The 21,934-nt window shown below is 39.9% G+C and overlaps 1 protein-coding gene across 2 annotated transcripts in view; it reads left to right on the top strand.

Moving 5' to 3' along the window:
• Window positions 1-21,934, top strand: part of cntnap2a (contactin associated protein 2a) — a 1,898,214-nt gene that overhangs the window by 933,538 nt on the left and 942,742 nt on the right. For both annotated transcript variants that reach the window (XM_063044005.1, XM_063044006.1), the window contains exon 9: window positions 9,375-9,524. In XM_063044005.1, the coding sequence (XP_062900075.1) occupies window positions 9,375-9,524 (150 nt within the window). The remainder of the gene's footprint in view (window positions 1-9,374; window positions 9,525-21,934) is intronic.

The raw sequence follows: 21,934 nt of genomic DNA, 5'->3' as shown, positions 1-21,934 counted from the left end.
TCGCCCCATTATAGGAAGAATGTTGAAGCTTTGGAAAGGCTTCAGGAGAGTTTTACCAGGATGTTACCTGGATTAGAGGGCAAGTGTGATAATCAGAGGTTGGCAAAACTTGGGTTGTTTTCTCTGGAGCAGTGGATGCTGATGGGAGATCTGATAAAGATTTACAAGATTATGAGAGGCATAGATGAAGTAGACAGAAAGTGGTGGGTGGTGGTAGAGACAGATATATTAGAAACTTTTAATGGGCACATGAATGTGAGGAAAATGGAAGGATCTCAACACTGTGTAGGTCGAAAAGATTAGTTAGACTGGCCATTTGATGACTAATTTAATTGGATCAACACACTATTGTGGGCCCAAGGCTCTGATATTGGGCTATACTACGTCTAATCTAATTTAATTTTTTCTACAAATCCCGTTTAACTCTTAACAAGAATAATAAATCATCATAGGCTTCCCTATTTGACTCTTAACTGGAAAAAAAAACTCAAGTAACTTTATACCTCTCCACTAATAAATCAACTTCAAGGTTACATGTAATCCAGTAATATTTATCAGCAATCAACAATAAGTACTGCTACAAATTTAGTCTTCATTCTTAGTCAGGGAGCTCTGACACCAACGGGTATCAAGGTCACTAGGCACTTGTCATAATCCAGCCCAAAAGTCTTTTCAAAAATCCTTACTTTTACAATGTTCAGGGTTTCCCATATCCTCCCGACAAGTGAGTAACAACTCCATTTCAGGCGAGGTTGCTGATTTGTCATTTATTAGAAATCAGCACATGATTTCCGGTAAATGCCCCCAGAAGGGCCTACCTCTATAATCAGAGCCTAAATTGAAATTTAAATCAAATTTAATAGGCTATTTCAGTGGGGAAATCACTAATTCTACTTCTTCTTATTGCATTCATTTTGGCTAAATGTCCTGTTTTTGCCTGTAAATTTATAGAATGATTATAGCAGAGAAAGAGGCCATTCATAACAGGCTGGCTTTCAACCAGAGTAACTCAAAGGTCCAAACCCCAAAACATTTCTCTGTAGCTTTGCAATCTTTTCTTCATAATATATACAATCCAATTTGAATTCAACACAATGATCTTCAGGAATGTGCAGCAACAAAGAGTGATGCCAGTGCTGCCTGGCATGGATGTCAATTTTCTCCTGACTCAAGTCGAAGAAACAAACAGGAGGAGGTCATATGGATTCCCAACCCAGCTGCACTTTTCAAAAAGACCAAAGCAATCTTGCATCCCTTTTTTCCCTTTTTGATTGTTAATCCTTTTACAGCAAGGAAATTTGTGGTATTTACCAGGTGCGTTATATATGAAAGGCCCGAGGCATTGTTGAGGACACCTACCAGCCATTCACAATCCCTTTGATCTTCTTCGGTTGTCCATCAAAATCCGATGACGATGTCCACTCCTTTAATGGTTTTGACCTACTACCATCAGGAAGGAGGTACAGGAACATCAGGACTAGGAGTGCCAGACTGGGTAATAGCTTCTTCTCTCAGGTAGTGAGACTAATGGATATCCTGCCTTCATCAAGGTCTTGTCTCTGGGACAGCGAGCTTTTTACTGTTTACCTGACTATGTGCATTTTGAATACTATTTCATTAACTGCTTTGTGGTAATATTTTGTTTTATGTGCTGTGTGTGATATGTTTTCTGGGTGCACTGTGGTCCAGAGGAACATTGTTTTATTTGCTTGTATATATGTACAGATGATAATAAATTTGAACTTGAACTTTAACTAAATCAATTACTGCTTTGAATACTCAATGAACAAGGCATCCATAGTTCTTTCAAAGAGATTTACATGAGAATAAATAGTAGATTTCCTCGTGTTTGCAAAAATAAGTAGTTTGCTGTTCATTGTTTCTAAATTCCATGAGGCACATTAAAACCAGAGCAAGCAATGTTGTTACTAGGCTTTTCTACTTTAGTAATTACAGTTGACGTATTTGAATCTGTATGTTTCTAATCCTCACCATTCAAAAGTAAACTATATTTACCAGTGTGTGACTGATTGCAACAGATCATCCCAGATTCTCTCAAGACTGCTCAACCACATAGTTCATTGAAATTCATTGCATGACCAGTGATCTTGAGGATTCATCTCAGTACCAGCATCTGGCAACTGTTATAATGAATGAAATCTGATATACAAGCATACTGTATGTCATATCCTACCATAGAGCTTTTATTTACTGAAGTGCTGTGTTCGTAGTTGACAGCAAATTCATCGCTTTTTGTCTTTCCAACTATTTAAATTTTTTTTCATAGAGTTTGCACGCAGGTTTATTAATGATCGTGCTAGGCAAAGGAATTGTTTCATATCTTAAATTAGATAGTTCCATCATTATTAAACTCAGCATTATTTCGAAGTAGATTTTTTTTTGCTCTCTTCAATCAGTTAGTATGTTATATCTTAAAAATAAGGAGACTTTGGTCAAACAGTACAGCTGTTCCATCCATACTCCTAAACTTGGAAAAGACTCCCCACTCATTCATTGTTTCCTTTTCTCACTGGCCACCCTTGAGTACTTACAATGAAAGGCTCAAAATTTTGTTCCAATTAGTACTTCAGTCACGGTCAATTTCATTCTTGGAGATTCATTCTACTCAGGGCTACATCTGAACTGACAGGCTAATTTACTCCAGTTTCTTTATGACAAACAAAATGAGAAAACTGACAAACCAGACTATGCCACCTTAAGTTTGGGACAGATATGATTTCGAGTCCAGAAGTGAAAATTTAATTTGAGTGAATTCCTTGTGTTGGAATCTTCGCAATGGAATATCAAGTATGCTTTCACACAAAAGAAAAAAGTACACAAATAAATAACTATCAGATTTTAAATTAAATTTATTCTAACTAGTGTTAATAAGCTTCAGAATTATTTATAAGCATATTTAACTTGTGTTTAATAATTAATCAACGTGACATATTCAACAGAGCACAACATTTATAACAGCTTAGCTGCAAGCTCCAGATGGAAGCCAATGCTGATTCCAGCATGGAATATACAACTGTCAAGGATTCAAATGAACTGCAAAAGATCCCAAAAAAATCCCCTGCTCAGACATGTACCTACACCAGGGTAGTATATATATGCCAAGCCATAGAGGGTTATTGTGACAAGCAGCTTGCAAGATTTCAATTGATAGAGAAGAACTTCCTTCTGGAGATGAACAGCTTATGACTTATGCAGAACTACACCACAGAATCTCATGAGACAATAACTATTCATTCATTGTTTGTTTCCGAGTTTAAGAAGGAAATGAAAATGAGCAGTTTTGTAGTCTCTACATGATTTTTATTTTTATTGGTGCTCCTGCATAATTTATTTGAGGTTCATAAGTAATCAGACATCAAAAGTCGCCTGAATAATTTATGAATAGCGACTGATATTCCTTACAGAGAATTATTGTTTGCACCTGAATTGTAAAGACTGATTGAATTTAGTGGACTAATTATTTTGAACAATGATTTCACTTTAGTGGAGCTATTAGTTTGGAGTGCTTGTTATTTTGATGGTGTTTCCAATTAGTTACTAAATTAATGGACTACGGAACTGTCATTGAAGTTGGAGCAGAGATAAATGATCATAGTTTCAAGTTTCAAGAAGCATTCCTTTTCTTCCTTAAAGATTAGCATAAGATTTTGTTCCAAACAACCACCAAATGAAATGAACATCTGTCAAGTGTTTTCTGTTAACCGGCTTTTAATGAGGTTTCAAAATGTTATGGTTGGTTAGATTTTCCTTGGTGAAACTATTTGTCGTAATTGGTGAGTCACTTCAAGATGGTTTCAGTAATACAAGTTTATCCCCCTAGTTAATTTAAATTCTCAGTCACTTTAACAAAAAGAGTCAGTAATTATTTTGAAGGTTATTTTAGTAATTTATCCTGCTTCCAAAGTTTTTGAGGAAAATATTTACTTTACATATATTGCCAGCCACATTTTCAAACTTTACTGCTATTTCTGCAATTAAAATTGCAATAGACATCATTTTTTTTCAAATTCCTTAGTAGTGACCTACTCCATGTCATTATTGCACAGACTTAGTATGTTGAAAACCAGTACAAATTATGTAACTTTTATTTTGTTTTTTTTTCTTTTGTATGTTTAAATTTGTTTTTACTGATCAAATTCAAATATGATTTGGAAAGGTTCTGAAAAAATATTCCTGTTTTAAATTAAGTTCTGAACAATGGTGGAAAGAATAAACTACAACTTTAATAATTCTTCACAAACATAATGCTATATTGATTGCTGTTTGAAATTTCAAAATCACATTGATACTGCAGTATGCTCAATTCAGTATCACATTTGATTTGCAGCAAATGTAGACAGAAAACTACTATCTTTGTTTTTAGGTGAAATCAAACTGGAGGATTACTCACAAAAATAAATACACAGACATGATTTGCAAACAGAATAAGTCACCAATATATCTGTAAATGTTGTGAAACTTTCAAAATGTTTAAAAATACATGAGATGAACCTCACTAAAAATTCTAAATGACAGTTTTTCAAAAAAGCTTTATACTCTATAAGAAAATATCAGTGATTTCATTGGAGTGGGAGCCAGCTTTGTTATATTCACCACAGACCCTGGGCGACAGTGTTGTTTTCCGTGTCAATGAGACACATTTACAAATCAGCTGTTAAGAATCATGCCCTTTATCTTTTTAGGCAATGCATTAAGTTGCAAGTGTCTAGAAGGGCACTAAGTTTCATTATCTATCTGATACTGTACGTCATGTCAAATATAAGTGATCATTTCCCAGCTGTTTATCAGTTATATTTTAGCAAATCAGGTTTTCTTTGGTGAGTTCCTGGTGTCTGGAATGTAGTACTGAAAACTATGCTGCTAGCAGATTCACAGGGTTTTAGAAATATTACAACTCAGAACACCATAAGACTTTAAGATGTAGGAGCAGAATTCAGCCATTCAGTCTATCTTCTCTGCTTTGCTATTGAATCCTGGCTGATTATTTTCTAATTCAACCCCATCCTTTTGCCTCCTCCTTGTAACTCTTGACACCCTTACTAATCATGAACATCAACCTCTTCTTTAAATAGACCCAATGACTTGGCCTCCATAGCCAACTGTGGCAATGAATTTCACAGATTCTTCGCCCTCTGGCTAAAGAAATATGTCCTCATCTATGTTCTGAAAGGACATCCTCTATTCTGAGGTTAAGTCGTCTGGTCCTAGACTCTCTCACTAATGGAAACATCCTCTTCATGTGCACACTATCTGGGCCTTTCAATATTTGGTAGGCTTCATTGACACCCCCACATTCTGCTAAAGTAAGAGCAGGGCCAGAGCAATTCAACATATGATAACCCTTCATTCCAGGGATCATTCTCATGCACCTCCTCTGGACCTTCTCGAATGCAAGCACATTATTTTTTAGATATGAGGCTCAAAGCTGAAGGAGACCATTTGGCCCATCAAGTGCACGGTGGCTCTATACATGAACAATCCAGCTTGTCCCACTCTCCCTATACTATGACTGTATTTTATTTCCTTTCAAGTTTTTAACCAGTTCTAAATTTGCCCTATCCCTACCTCCTCGAAGTGCATTCCAGATGCTAATCACTCCCTGTTGCTTCAATACCTTTCCTTCATATCATAGTTTTGATGCCATACACCTGCATTCTTTGTCCTTTGGTTCTGGATGGCAAAGTTGTTTCCCATGATGGGGGACACTACTACGAGAGGGCATAATTTAAGGATTGAAGGGCGCCCATTCAGAACAGAGATGCGAAGAAATTTTTTTAGCCAGAGGGTGGTGAATCTATGGAATTTGTTGCCACGGGTAGCAGTGGAGGCCAAGTCATTGGGTGTATTTAAGGCAGAGATTGATAGGTATCTGAGTAGCCAGGGCATCAAAGGTTATGGTGAGAAGGCGGGGGAGTGGGACTAAACGGGAGAATGGATCAGCTCATGATAAAATGGCGCAGCAGACTCGATGGGCCGAGTGACTGACTTCTGCTCCTTTGTCTTGTGGTCTTATGGATGAATTTGGCATGGGGAATAAACCTCCCGTGCGCATTTTCATCCTTTATTGCTGCTTTTTCACATATTTCTACTACTGCTTATTAGGTTATAAGTGTCAGTAGCATTATACTGTCTTACGTGAACATGCACTTTGCACTTCCTATCAACTTGTCAATCTTCAGGCCATGCCATCCAGGTATGTGCTAATATTATTCCGTGTCTGTATGTACCGGATCTTAACTATATGTGCGTATGTGACTATATGTACTGTGTTTTGCACCTCGGCTTCAGAAGAACGATGTTTTGTTTCACTGTATCTACCTGTATGGTTGAATGACAATCAACGGACTTGAACTTAAAATTTCCTCTAATCTGCCTGGCATCTTCATGATTTTAACTCGTCCCATCGTATTCCCTTCCAGCTTCCTCTGTTAAAAGGATTATTAACTTAGGTTCTCCCGTATCCCTGTAACCATTTTATCAAATCTTTTTGTAGAATCTCTCAGGAGTTCACACCTATCTTCTAGTGCAAGAGTTCCCAACCTTTTTTCTACCATGGAGCCTTACCATTACCGAGGGGTCTGTCCACCCCTGTTTTAGTGTGATGCCCGGACCTGAACTCAATACCTCAATTTTTCTCAGCCCTGTGCTTTATAAAGGTTTATCAGGACTTCTTTGCTGATGTGTTTCATGGTTCAATTTTTAAAACTGAGGAACCCATATTATTTTTCCTTCCCACTTTTGCAGCTTGCTCTGCTATTTTCAGTGATATTTGTTCACATCCACCCAGTTATCAAAACTAATGTCCACTTCTAAATTTGCCGTCTCCAATTTATGTTTCTTCTTCTTCTTCATCCTACCAAAACTTAATATTTTTCTTCATTAAATTTCATCTGCCATATGTGCCCACCCTCCCCCAAGGCCTTGATGTCCATCAGCATCCTCCAGACAGTTCACTCCGAAATCAAGTTTTGTGTCATCTGCAATGTAGGAGAATGTACTCTATGCACCCAAGTCTAAGTCATTAGTATATTTTATAAAGGAAACATCATATAGTTCCTTCTTAGTTGAAAAACAACTGTTCACTTGTGCAAACACGAGGAATTCTGCAGAAGCTGGAAATTCAAGCAACACACATCAAAGTTGCTGGTGAACGCAGCAGGCCAGGCAGCATCTCTAGGAAGAGGTGCTGTCGACGTTTCGGGCCGAGACCCTTTGTCAGGACTGAAAGGTATTGAAAGGACCGACAGCAGGATCTCCCAGTGGCCACACATTTTAATTCGACGTCCCATTCCCATTCTGATATGTCCGTCCCGGCCTCCTCTACTGTAAAGATGAAGCCACACTCAGGTTGGAGGAACAACACCTTATATTCCGTCTGGGTAGCCTCCAACCTGATGGCATGAACATTGACTTCTCAAACTTCCACTAATGCCCCACCTCCCCCTTGTACCCCATCCGTTATTTATTTATATACGCCAATTCTTTCTCTCTCTCTCCTTTTTCTCCCTCTGTGCCTCTCACTATACCCCTTGCCCATCTTCTGGGTTTCCCCCCCTCCCCGTTTTCTTTCTCCCTGGGCATCCTGTCCCATGATCCTCTCATATCCCTTTTGCCAATCAACTATCCAGCTCTTGGCTCCATCCCTCCCCCTCCTGTCTTCTCCTATCATTTTGGATCTCCCCCTCCCCCTCCCACTTTCAAATCTCTTACTAGCTCTTCTTTCAGTTAGTCCTGACGAAGGGTCTTGGCCCGAAATGTCGACTGTACCTCTTCCTAGTGATGCTGCCTGGCCAGCTGCGTTCACCAGCAACTTTGATGTGTGTTCACTTGTGCATTATGTTTCATGTCAGATAAGTCATTTCTATTTGTGTATCTGCTGCCCTCTTAGGCCAGTCTTAATGATAATCTGAATTATGTGATACCGTATCAAGCACAAATTGGAATTCTATATAAACGTCACATTAACTGTTTTCCCCTCACCAGTCTTCACAAGGCATCAGCAAACATCTCTACCATATTGTTTAAGCACAATTTTTTTCCTTTTAATAGATCTATGCAAGCTTTCTGTGCTCAATCCATAGTTGTCAAAGTGACTGCATGCGCTTACACACATTCACACTGTTCTAATCGTTTTTGTTTATTTAATTGTTTTAGAAACATAGAAACATAGAAAATAGGTGCAGGAGTAGGCCATTCGGCCCTTCGAGCCTGCACCACCATTTATTATGATCATGGCTGATCATCCAACTCAGAACCCAGCCTTCCCTCCATACCCTCTGACCCCTGTAGCCACGAGGGCCATATCTAACTTCATTTTAAACATAGCTAATGAACTGGCCTCAACAGTTTGCTGTGGCAGAGAATTCCACAGATTCACCACTCTCTGTGTGAAGAAGTTTTTCCTAACCTCGGTCCTAAAAGGCTTCCCCTCTATCCTCAAACTGTGACCCCTCGTTCTAGACCTCCCCAACATCGGGAACAATCTTCCCGCATCTAGCCTGTCCAATCCCTTTAGGATCTTATACGTTTCAATCAGATCCCCCCTCAATCTTCTAAATTCCAACGGGTACAAGCCCAGTTCATCCAGTCTTTCTTCATATGAAAGACCTGCCATCCCAGGAATCAATCTGGTGAACCTTCTTTGTACTCCCTCTATGGCAAAGATGTCTTTCCTCAGATTAGGGGACCAAAACTGCACACAATACTCCAGGTGTGGTCTCACCAAGGCCTTGTACAACTGCAGTAGTACCTCCCTGCTCCTGTACTCGAATCCTCTCGCTATAAATGCCAGCATACCATTCGCCTTTTTAGATGATTCAATGTTTTGATTGTTTTTAGGGTACTTAAATGATTTGATTGATAACTGTTTAAACATTTTAACGGCTTGTTTTTAATAGTTTTGGAATAGTTGATGATCAGGATGTCGTTCTTTTTGTGCGGGGGTGGGGGTTGGGTTTATGTTTCTCTCTGAACTACTTGCATCTTCTTTCTTTGTTTCATGGCTCTCTGAAGAAGATGCATTTCAGAGTCATATACTGATACATACTTTGGTAATAAATGAACCTTTGATGTTTCTGAATGTTAAAAATATGCAAACTTTCTGTTTGCTTTGATTGGTGGCTAAGCTAGCAGAGTTTTGCTGACTTTCACAGTTCATGCTTGAATTTCCAGAGGGACAAAACAAATACTGGTGCAAAAATAAGTGCAGTTTTTTTACATTTCCTTTGATCCATATATTATTTTATAAATTGATTAGCAGTGAGGCTTTTAAATTCCTTTCAATTGTTTAAACTTTCCAGCATCATTGAATTGGCAGAGAATATTGTTCATTATTTTTCTTTATCAAATTTCAGGTTTTGGCCTCAATGATGGACAATGGCACATGGTCCGTTTTCTTGCCAAAGAAAACTTTGCTGTTCTTACCATTGATGGTGATGACGCCTCTGCTGTACGAACAAACAGTCCAATGCAAGTCAAGACCGGAGATCAGTATTTTTTTGGAGGTACTAAAAATTCATGAGTGTTGCACAAACTTTATTGAGTTTCATGATTATTTGGATTTAAAAATAGGAAATGAGACAATATTCAACACTTAACACTCATCAATGACCTTTCATCAATTTAAAGGGAGTAATAAAGTTAATCAGCATGATAGAGTATGTTAAACAAAAGTAGTCTAAAACTATTAGCAAGCTGTTTCAAATTCTCATTTGGTTATGTCGCTTATTTAGGTGCCAGAATATGTTAGGAAAGGCAAAACTGCATAAATGTACATAGCTATTCCTGCTTTCAGTTTTCCATAATTTGAATGCCTAATCATAACCAATAGCATATTTAGGGGTATGATGCACCCCCCCCCACCCTGCCAAAAACAATGCAAGTTCACCAGGATATTACATGGTGAGAATAAAATTAATTTCAGTGGAATATTTGGAACTGGTTGTGTTCCATTCATTTGCATTGTTCACAGTCCTGGGACCCCTAACATTGATGAAATAAGAACATTAAAGTCTTGTTAATTCCTATGTATGGAATACTGTGTGTGGTGCGTGGGCAAGTGGTTAAGGCGTCTGTTTAGTGATCTGAAGGTTGCTAGTTCAAGCCTCAGCTGAGGCAGCGTGTTGTGTCCTTGAGCAAGGCACTTAATCACACATTGATCAGCGACAACACCGGTGCAAAGCTGCATGGGTCCTGGTGCCCTTCCCTTGGACAACATCGGTGGCGTGGAGAGGGGAGACTTGCAACACGGGCAACTGCCGGTCTTCCATACAACCTTGCTCAGGCCTCAGTCATCATCGAAAATCGATGGACAGCTGAAGAAGGTGGAATTCTATAGAGGCTGCGTATCAGTCATCATCTTTCAGAGCAAACGTTGCTTACTTTGGCCATATTCATTGCTCTGTGTATTAGAACGTCAAAACTGGGCATGTTGGCTCAGTGAAGGACCTGGACATTGAATCCCTTCCCTGCTAGTGAATTTGAAGAATTTTGTGCAGGTCCTTGAATGAGCATGGCATAGCAAGATATGGAACAGGCTATGGGACCACAGGCTATTTGGTCTTACATCAGTAATGGGAAAGTTACTGAAGTTAATTTTGAGCTTTTGGAGAGACAGAGTCTGACTAGAAGGAATCAGCACAGTTTTATGCTTGGAAAGACTTTCTTGACAAATTGTTTAGAGGTTTTTGAAGAGATAACAAAAATGGTAGATGAGGATCGAGCTGTGGATGTTGTTTCTTTGCACTTCAGTAAGGCCTTGGACAAGATCCCGCATTTTAGGCTGGTTTGGAAAGTTGGATCCCATGGAATCCAGGGAGAGACAGTTAATTGTATTCAAAATTGACTTGGAGGTAGGAAACTGGCAGAAGGGGTTGGGGGTTATTTCACAGAATGAAGGCCAGTGACTAGATGTGTGTCTCAAGGGTTCGTGTTGGAACCCTTGTTATTTATTACTTTGTATTTATGTAAACAATTTGAATATGAATGCACAAGGCTTGATTAGTGGGTCTGTGAATGACACAAAATTAGGAGGTGTTGTTGACATTGAAGAAGGTTATTGTGGATTAGAGGGTATACAGATCAGTCAGGGAAATGGGCCAAGAAGTGGTAAATGGATTTCAATAAAAATAATTGTGAAGTAATACAGTTTGGAAAGTCAAATCAACATTGTAATATGAATGGTAGGGCACTAGGAGGTGTAATAGAACAGAGGGACCGTACAAAGGCATGGTTCATTGATAATGGAGTCCCAGGTACTAAATGCCTTTGTTGCAGGGTGCTGACAAAAGCATTTAGCATGCTGGCTTTCAACAGTCATGGCACTGAGTAGAGGAGTTGTGAAATTGAACTGCAGTTTTATAATTTGCTGGTGAAGCCACACCTGTATTGCTGTATGTAATTTTTGACCATCAGACCGTAATACCAGAATTAGGCCATTCAGCCCATTGAATCTGCTGTGCCATTCCATCATGGCTAATTTACAGTGCCTATATCTTCATTTGGAAATTTTCATGTTTTATTGTTTTACAACATTGAATCAGTGGATTTAATTTGGCTTTTTCTGACACTGATCAACAGTAAAAGACTCTTTTGTGTCAAAGTGAAAACAGATCTCTACAAAGTGATGTAAATTAATTACAAATATAAAACCCAAAATAATTGTTTGCAGGAGTATTCATCCCCTTTAATATGATGCAACAAATCATCACTGGTGCCGCCAATTGGTTTTAGAAGTTGCATAATTAGTAAGATGGAGATCACCTGTGTGCAGTCAAAGTGTTTCAATTGATTGTAGTAAAAATACATCTGTAGCTGAAGGATGCAACTACTGGTGAGTCAGTATCCTGGCAAAAACTACACCAGAAGATAAAAGAACACCAAGCAGCTCTGTGAAAAGGTTATCGAAAAGCACAAGTCATGAGATGGATACAAGAAAATTTCCAAGTCACTGAATATCCCATAGAGTACAGTTCAGTCAATCATCAAATGGAAAGAATATGACACAGCTGTAAATCTGTCTAGAGCAGGCTGTCCTCAAAATCTGAGTGACTGTTCAAGAAGGGGACTAGTGAGGGAGGCCACCAAGAGCTCTATGACAACTCTGGAGGAATTACAAGTTTCGGTGGCTGAGCTGGGAGAGACTGTGCAAACAACAACTGCTGCTCAGGTGCTTCACCATCTGGAGCTTTATGGGAGAGTGGCAAAGAGAAAGCCACTGTTGAAAAAAACTCTCATGAAAGCTCAGCTAGAGTTTGCCAGAAGGCATGTGGGAGACTCTGAAGTCAGCTGGAAGGTGGTTCTATGTTCTGATGAAACTAAAATTGAGCTTTTTGGCTATCAGACCAAATGCTATGTTTGGTGTAAGCTAAACATCATACATCATCAAAAACACACCATCCTTACTGTGAAGCATGGTGGTGGCTGCATCATGCTGTGGGGATTCTTCACTACAGCAGGCCCTGGAAGGCTTGTGAAGGTAGAGGGTAAAATAAATGCAGTAAAATACAGAGGAATCCTGGAGGCAAATCTGATGTGGTCTACTAGAAAACTGACTTTGGGAGAAGATTTGTCCAGCAAGACAATGACTCCAAGTATAAAGCTAAAGTTATACAAGAATGGCTTAAAAGCAACAAAGTTAATGTTGTGGAGTAGTCAAGACCTCAATCCAATTGAGAATTTTGCTGGATTTGAAAAGGACTGTTCACTTATGATCCCCATGCAATCTGACAGCTAGAGCAGTTTTATAAAGAAGAATGAGGAAAAATTGTAGTGTCTAGATATGCAAAGCTAACAGAGACCTATCCACACAGACTCAAGGCTGTAATTGCTGCCAAAGGTGCATCTACTAAATAGTGACTTGAAGGGGGTGAGTGCTTATGCAATCAATTATTTTGTTTAATAATTGATTAATTTGTAGAAATGTTTTCACTTTGACATGGAAGAAAGTCTTTTTCTGTTGATCAATGTCAAAGAAGCCAAATTTAATCCACTTATTCGATGTAGTAAAACAATAAAATATTAAAACTTCCAAGGTGGGTGAATACTTTTTATAGGCACCGTATTATCCCTCTAAACCCCATTCTCCTGCCTTCTCCCTGTAATCATTGATCCCCTTACTGATCAAGTACCAATCAACCTCTGCTTTAAATATAGCCAATGTCTTGACCTGCATTGCTCTCTGTAGTAGTGAATTCCACATATTTTACACCCTCTGGCTAAAGAAATTCCTCCTTATCTCTATTCTAAGTGGATTTCCCTCTATTCTGAGGCTGTGCACTCTGGTCCTAGACTCCCCCACAAGAGGAAATATCCTCTCCACATCCCTTCTGTCTAGGCCCTTCAATGTTTGATAGGTTTCAAAGAGATCCTTTTATTCTTTTCTCCACACCCTCTTCCCCCCCCTCCCATTTTTCTAAACTCCAGTGAGGTACAGTCCCAGAGCCATCAAATGCTCCTCATACATTAACCCTTTCATACCCAGAATCATTCTTATGAATCTTCTCTGGACCTGCTCCAATGCCTGTACATCCTTTCTTGGATAAAGGGCCCAAAACTGCTCATAATACTCCAAGTGTAGTCTGACCAATGCTGTACAAAGCCTCAGCATTACATCCTTGCTTTTACATTCTAGTTCTCTCAAAATGAATGCTAACATTGCATTCGCCTTCCTTACCACTGACTCAAACTGCAAGTTAACTTGTAGGGGATCCTGCACAAGGACTTGGTCTCACTGTGACTTACATCTACTTGTATACTAACTGCCCTATCACTCCGGTTCCCACAAGTCTGCTAAATTAATTTAGACCCTCACCAATAGCTCCAACAAACATGCCAAAAGAATATTGATCCCTTTGAGGTTTAGCAGTAATTTATCTTTTTTTTTGTACAGGTCATAGCTTCCCCAGAAGAGACTCCAATGATTCAGAAGTCTGAAACTCTGCCCCCTGAACTAATTCCTCAGATACTCAGTCATCTGCAAAATCATCCTCTTCTTGCCCCTTACTGGTGTGTGGCATAGGCAGCATTCAAGAGGTTATTGCCTTTGAAGTCCTGCTTTTTCAGCTTTCTTCCGAATTCCCTACATTCTCTCTTCAGGACTTCCTCCCTTTCTCTACCAGTGTCATCCGTACCAATACATACCATGACGACTGACTGCTCATTCTCCTCCTTTAGAGCACTGTGGATCTGATCCGAGACGTTCCTAACCCTGGCACCTGGGGGACAACACACCATCTGGGTGTGTCTTTCATGTCCATGGAATCTCTTGTCTGCGCCTCTAACTATAGAGTTCCCTATCATACCACACTCTAACAGTATCCAAAGTGGTATAACTGTTGTTGAGGGGAATGGCCACAGGGCTACCCCACACTGGCTACTTGTCCCCTTTCCCCTTACTGACAGTCACCCTGTTACCTGTGTCCTGCGCTTTAGGTGTAACTACCTCCCTGCTTGTCCTGTTGATCAAACCCCTCAGCCACCCAAATGATCCAGAGTTCATCCAGTTTTACCTTCAATTCCTCAATATGATCTGAAAGAAGCTGGAAGTGGATTGCACTTTTTTTGCAGGTGTTACCATGGACACAGGAGGTCTCCCTGCCTTACTACATCCTGCAAGAGGAGCATTCCACTGCCTGACTTCCTCTAACTGTGCAATAAGAAAGAAGAAATATTAAATGAAAATATCTACCTTCAGCCTTCACCTCTCCTCACTGAAGCCTCTATGAGCCAAAGTCTGTGCTCCCAGCTCTGGCACTGACCCACTCACGAAATGGCCACTCTGCTTAAACCCAACTACTTTTTATTGGCCCTTTCCAAGTACTTAATTATGCACAATCCAACATCTCCTCAGGAACTGTGGTGCACAGAATTACCTGACTGCCCCGCTCACTTCTTTTGAACTCTACCTCCCACTGTGCAATCCAATGTCTCCTCAGGAACTGTGGCATGCAGAATGTCTTAACACACCCACTCACTTCTTTTGAACTCTCTCTTCCACTACGCAATCCAAGATCTCCTAGGGAACTGTTTTGGTCACTAGCAAAGATGTGTTTAAACTGGAACTGGTGCAGAAAAGATTTATGAGGATGTTGCCAGGACCAGAGGGCCTGATTATGGAGTGAAGTTGGGCAGGCTAGGTCCTTCTTGCAGTGTAGGAGAATAAGCGCTAACCTTAAAGAGGTTATAAAGGGTACAGATAACTAGCAGTCATTGTCCCAGTGAGGGGAAATCCATAATAAGGGGAGAATGATTTAGGGTGAAAGGGGAAAGTTTTAAAAGGAATTTGAGTGGCAACTTTTTCATTGAGAGGGTGATGAGTTTATGGAATAAGCTGCAGGGAAGTGGTTGATGCAAGTACATTTTAAAAACACTTGGAAAGATGCTTGGATGGATAAGGGCACTGTGGCCTGCATGGACAGTTTGCGCCAAAGTGCCTTGTCTTGCTGTATTGATCTGGCTCTTGCTGAGATTAGTACAGATGAGTATGATGAGCATAGGCATATTGTCTAACTATATGACTGTACAGTACTAGACTGTAAGTTTCCCATTAGATTAGCTCCAGGACAGCAGGAGGTATGCTACTGCAGGGAGAAAGATTGATATGTGTTGGGGTGATGATATAGCCTTGTTCAGCCTTGTCTGTTCTGGGATTGGTTTATTGTACACCTGTTAGTTGAAATCGTAGGCTGTATGCCATCATGGAACAGATTTAGAACTGAATTTCTCCAAGTAATCAAATTTGAGAAGAATGCTCCATAGTTACTATCAATCAATGGATTAAAAGCCTTATAAAATCACAATGCATTGCAAATGCAATAAGTGAAATTTGGTCACACAGTAGTCCCATTTATATTTTTTAGTGCAAGTAAATTGCCCAAAGAAATTTGTAATAATACGGCTTCAATACACATTGCAATCAAATTTCTGCCTCTAACACTGGGCTATAATCGATACTATGTATATAAACAAAGCAAATATAATTTTGGATTGATTGCTTGAAGGCTTTGCAAAACAGCAAGATTTGTAATAAATGGAAGGCATGATTGATGATTAACAATATGATTGGTGGGCAGTGGAGGAGCTATTAGTAATTGAAAGAGCATGAGGAGGAAACTGACAAATGGAATTTTATCTGGGGAAGTATAAGGTTATACACTTTAGTAGGAGGAATCAAAAGGCAAATTATTATCTAAATGGAGAGAGACTGAAAATAAATGATGTTCAGATGCATGAATTGTAAAAGATTTACAGGCAGGTTAGGAAAGCAAATGGCATATTGGAAATTCCAGAGAATGCAGAAACCAGAATCTGGAACAAATAAATGTGGAAGGATTCCATGGGTTAGAAAGCATCTGCAGGGCTGGGCTGGGATAGGGGACAATCTAGTCGGGACTATTTTTGTGGACTTACACAAACAACACATTGACCTTTGTTATGAAGGTTTTGAAGTTTATAAATTGTGAGGTTTTGAAATAGTTGCACAGTGTTTGTGAGGCAGAGTTTTAGTCCCATTACTTAAAAATGGATAGTACAAAGGTGATTTTTCTGGGCTTATTCCTGCAATGAGTTGTTTGTCCTATCATGAGAGGTAGACAATTTAGTTGTGTGTTCTTTGGTGTCTTTTTTTTTAAAAATGAGTATCCTTGGTCAAACAAATAAGATCCCAGAAGAGGTGGAAATGTTTTCATGAATGTGAGACTGTCAAACAAGGAGACATAGTTACAAAATAAGGGGGCAGTTATTTAAAACCTGAGTTGCATAGAAATTTATTCACTGAAAAGATAAATTCTGGAATTCTCTGTGCCCCAGGTTGGTGGAGGCCAGGTCAAAGGACATATTTAAGGTGGAGATGGATAAATATTTGAAAGACTGAGGAATATGGGAACCAACACAGAAGAGGTGCTGAGGGCAGCATAGATTAGCCATGTTGAATGGTGGTGACAGGTCAAGTGGCCTGGTAGCCTTTCTTCTACTATTTTTATTGGTGCATGTTCTTGTTCAGTAGATGCAGTCAGCCATAGATCATAGAGTTATGGACTTGTACCGAAGTATGCCTTTCAGCCCATCATATTTATGCTGGCATCAGGCTCCTACCTATACCAATCACCTTTACCAGCGCATGGTCTGTAGCCTTCTATGTCTTCATGATTTCGGTGCTTATCAGATTTTTCTTAAATGTTATGTGAATACCTGTCAACATCAGTCTGGATGGGGAAAAAGAAATATCTTCCTTAGATCCTCTCTAAGCTTTCTATCCTTTATTCTAAATCTATGCTCCCTGGTCATAGACATCACTGTTAAGGAAAATAAATGCTACCATTTGCTCTACCTGTGCCCTCATAACTTTATACATCTCGATCAGATCTCCATTCTGCCTTTCCCATTCCAAGGATAACAAACTAAACCTATCTATCCAAAGCAAGAAAAGTCCTGGCTAATCTTCTCAGTGTAATCATATCCTCCTTACAGTGTGGTGACAAGAACTGAACATAATACTCCAGCTGTTGACTATGTAACATTTTATAAAATTGTACCTTGATTTCCTTGATCTTGTATTCTGTGCTTTTTGATAATACTTCTGGGGTCGTCACAATACCTGCATGTCATTAGCGCGTTTCTTTACAGCACCAGTTTTCACTGCCTGTAAGGAGATTGTATGTTCTCCCTGAGACCATGTGGGTTTCCTCCAGGTGCTCTGCTCTCCTCCCACATTCCAAAGATGTGCCGTTGGAGTTAGCGAGTTGTGGGTATTGCTATGTAGGTGCCAGAAGCTTGGCAACATTTGTGGGAGGCTCAGCACAATACTCACAGATTTGATTTGCCGCAAACAATGATTTCACTGTTTGCTGCGATGTTTCAATGTACATGTGACAAATAAAGCTAAGCTAGTGTAGACGAGCATCCTCATACCACCTTGACTATCTTATCTAACTGTTACTATGCCAAAGTTCTCGGCTCTTCTATATTGTCCAGTGCCCTACTATTTGTAGTATGTCCTGCCCTTAAGTACCAAAATGTATCATTTCACACTTATCAGGCTTGAATTCAATTTGTCATTGCTCTGCCCAACTTGTGAGTTAATCAATATCATTCTGTAGCCAAGGATCATCTCCTCATAATAAAAATAATTCCCAATTGTTGTGTGATCTGCAAACTTACTGATCTTATCTCTACGTTCATAGCCATGCTATTAATGTACAGAAAGAACAGTGAGTGTCCCAGTACCAATCCCTGTGGTACATCACTGTCATAGACTTGAAAGCTCAATGCAGCCCTCCGCTATTATCCTCTCTCTTATTACCAAGACAAATTAGCATCCAATGTGCCAACGTCTTCAATTTCATGAGCTTTAACATTTTAGACCTGTATACCATATGCAACTTCATCGAAGGCTTTATGGAAGTTTGCATAAATTTCATCAACACATTTCACTCATCAATATATATTGTTATCTTCAAAAAACAGTTCAGTTTTTCAGACAGGATCTCCTATTGGCACAGCAATGCCGACTATCCCTAATCAATCCCTGCTTTAAGCGTGGATTAATGCTGTCCTTCAGGACCTACAATACCTATTTACCTCTTTAATTTTCCCATGTATCAATGGTAATTTGGTGCATGTAATAGCCTAGAAATTATTAATGTGGCACTATGTTTTTGCATTGGATTCAAATGCACTGAGGAATCCTGTATAGACTGCACACTTAGAAGGCGCATTCATAATTTTGAATGTACCCGTGTTATTCATTGACTTTCAAGTGGACTTGCTTAGACAGTTCCAGCTCATGACCCCAGGACTAGGAAACTGGCTCCAGTAGATCCTCGATAAAGTAGGTCTTGTCCATCTTTCCTTTGAACAACATACTCAACCCCTCCAAAATATCTTTTCACCCTGATTCCCTACCAACCAGATCCACAAACACCAATCCTTTGATTGCATTTATTGCCCACTTTGCTTTCTCCCAATCACCCCCCCGCCAATGATGACTGAATACTATTCACACTCCCATCCCAATCACTTTCTTTGCCCACCACCATTAACAGATCCTACACGTTGATCACTGATGCAAAGTGAAATTCTTTATGACTGTTTTTTTTATTCTGTGGGCAATGCCAGAAACTTGAATTGAAAACAAATCACAAACTGAGATATTCTGCTTTACAAAGTTGGACTCTGCTCCAGTTGAAGTGTTGTGTATCGTTTGGAGTCTCCATGTAGAACATAGAAAACCTACAGCACAATACAGGCTCTTTGGCCCACAATGCTGTGCCGAACATGTACTTATTTTAGAATTACCTAGGTTTACCCATAGCCCTCTCTTTTTCTAAGCTCCATGTACCTATCCAGGATTCTCTTGAAAGACTCCATCATATCTGCCTCCATCACCATCGCCAGCAGCCCATTCCACGCACCACCACTCTCTGTGTCTTTTTTTAAATACCCCTGACATCTCCTCTATACCTACTTCCAAGCACCCTTGAAACTGTGCCCTCTCGTGATAGCCATTTCAGCCCTGGGGAAAAAGCCTCTGACTATCCACATGATCAATGCCTCTCATCATCTTGTACATCTCCATCAGCTCACCTCTCATCCTCCATCGCTCCAAGGAGAAAAGGCCAAGTTTACTCAACATATTCTCACAAGGCATGCTCCCCAATCCAGGCAACATCCTTGTAGTTCTCCTCTGCACCCTTTCTATGGTTTACACATCCTTCCTGTAATGAGGTGACCAGAACCGAGCACAGTACTCCAAATGGGGTCTGACCAGGGTCCTATATAGCTGTAACATTACCTCTTGGCTCTTGAGCTCAATCCCACGATTGATGAAGGCCAATACACCGCATGCCTTCTTAACCACAGAGTCAACCTGCGCATGAACTTTGAGTGTCCTATGGACTCAGACCCCAAGATCCCTCTGATCCTCCACACTGTCAAGAGTCTTACCAGTAATACTACATTCTGGCATCATATTTGACCTACCAAAATGAAGCACCTCACACTGATCTGGGTTGAACTCCATCTTCCACTTCTCAGCCTAGTTTTGTATCCTATTGATGTCCCGCTGTAACCTCTGATAGCCCTTCACACTATTCACAACACTCCCAACCTTTGTGTCATCAGCAAATTTACTAACCCATCTCTCCACTTCCTCATCCAGGTCATTTAGAAAAGTCACGAAGAGTGGGGGTCCCAGAACAGATCCCTGAGGCACACCACCGGTCACCGACCTCCATGCAGAGTATGACCCGTCTACAACCATTGTTTGCCTTCTGTAGGCAAGCCAATTCTGGATCCACAAAGCAATGTCCCCTTGGATCCCATGCCTCCTTACTTTCTCAATAAGCCTTGCATGGGGTACCTTACCAAATGCCTTGCTAAAATCCATGTACACTACATCTACTGCTCTTCCTTCATCAATATGCTTAGTCACATCCTCAAAAAATTCAATCAGGCTCATAAGGCACGACCTGCCTTTGACAAAACCATGCTGACTATTCCTAATCCTATTATGCCTCTCCAAATGTTCATAAATCCTGCCTCTCAGGATCTTCTCTATCAATTTACCAGCCACTGAAATAAGACTCACTGGCCTATATTTACCTGTCACTGGTCATGTAACCTCACTGGTCATGTGTAACTGGTATGTTACAGGAATTGCCTTGGGGTGCTGGGATTGTGAAAGGTTACCTATCAGTTGTTGTTGTTGGGTACTGTCGAACCGTCGTCATCGTCGTCGAATCATGGCCTCCATATGCATAGTGTAGTTGTGGCAAGATACAGAGGGAGTTTGCCGGGCCTTTCTTCCTCACAGATACTGCAGCTGCCCAGGTTGGGACCCGGCTGGATTTGAACTTGGTGCCATCCATGTCAAAAGTCCAGTGCTGATGCCACTGCATCACTGGCCAGCCCCACCTAGCAGATACCTGGAAGGAAAAATGTACATTGTGAGAGTACATTTGGGTAAATTTTACACAAGTAAATCCGAGAAAGGATATTACTTAAATAATCAAGTTCCTGAGAATAATCATTGTGCAAAACTCTTTACCACAGTGAATATAACTTGCAGTAGCTTGAAATGTCGGGTGGGGCCTGGAATAGATAAAAGTCCAACTATTTCATAGAGAATATGTTTTAGAATAGCCGTCAAATGAAACTGATAGTATCAGCAGTTTTGAGAGGCATTTAGCAGGTACTTGGTGCAAACTTTAATGACACAATAAAGATAAACTATGTAATCTGATTGTCATGCTCCAGGGCTGCCCAAAAGAAATGGCATTATATTTTCTGTACAATTGAATCCGAATCAGGTTTATTATCACTGACGTATGTCAGGAAATGTGTTGTTCTGCAGCAGCAGTACAGAGCAATGTATTAAAAACTATAGGTTATAATAAGAAATATAAAAATAAATAAGTAGTGTGTTAGTGTTTGTGGGTTCTTGGACCATTCAGAAATCTGACTCTGCAGAGAAGGAACCCATTCCTAAACTGCTGAATGTACATCTTCATGCTCCTGTACTTGCTCTGTGATGGTAGTAATGAGAAGAGAGTATGTCGATGTTAATGTGAGTCCTTAATGATGGTTATCACTATCTTGAAGCAACATAATTTGAAGTTTTCCTTGATGGTGAGAAGGCTAATGTCCGTAATGGAACTGCCTAAGTCTACAGTGTTCTTAATCGGGTTTTTAAAATTCAAAAGGTCAAAGGTTGGTAACATTCTGCACATATTGTCTGCAATTCCTTTAATTTTTATTACAGAGCCAGCCCTGCTTGCATGCAGAAATAATGCTCCTTTTTTTTTGGCTCACCACCATTCTATTTAAACCAGATAGACTCTTGGCTCCAGAACCTATAATATCAGTAGCCGTCCATTCTAAGGATTAAATGGTTTTCTGAAATCGCCTCATCTTTGTT

Source organism: Mobula hypostoma, chromosome 3 (assembly GCF_963921235.1).
Source record: "Mobula hypostoma chromosome 3, sMobHyp1.1, whole genome shotgun sequence".
In the NCBI taxonomy this organism is placed as follows: domain Eukaryota; kingdom Metazoa; phylum Chordata; class Chondrichthyes; order Myliobatiformes; family Myliobatidae; genus Mobula; species Mobula hypostoma.
This window is presented reverse-complemented; position numbering and strand designations above follow the sequence as displayed.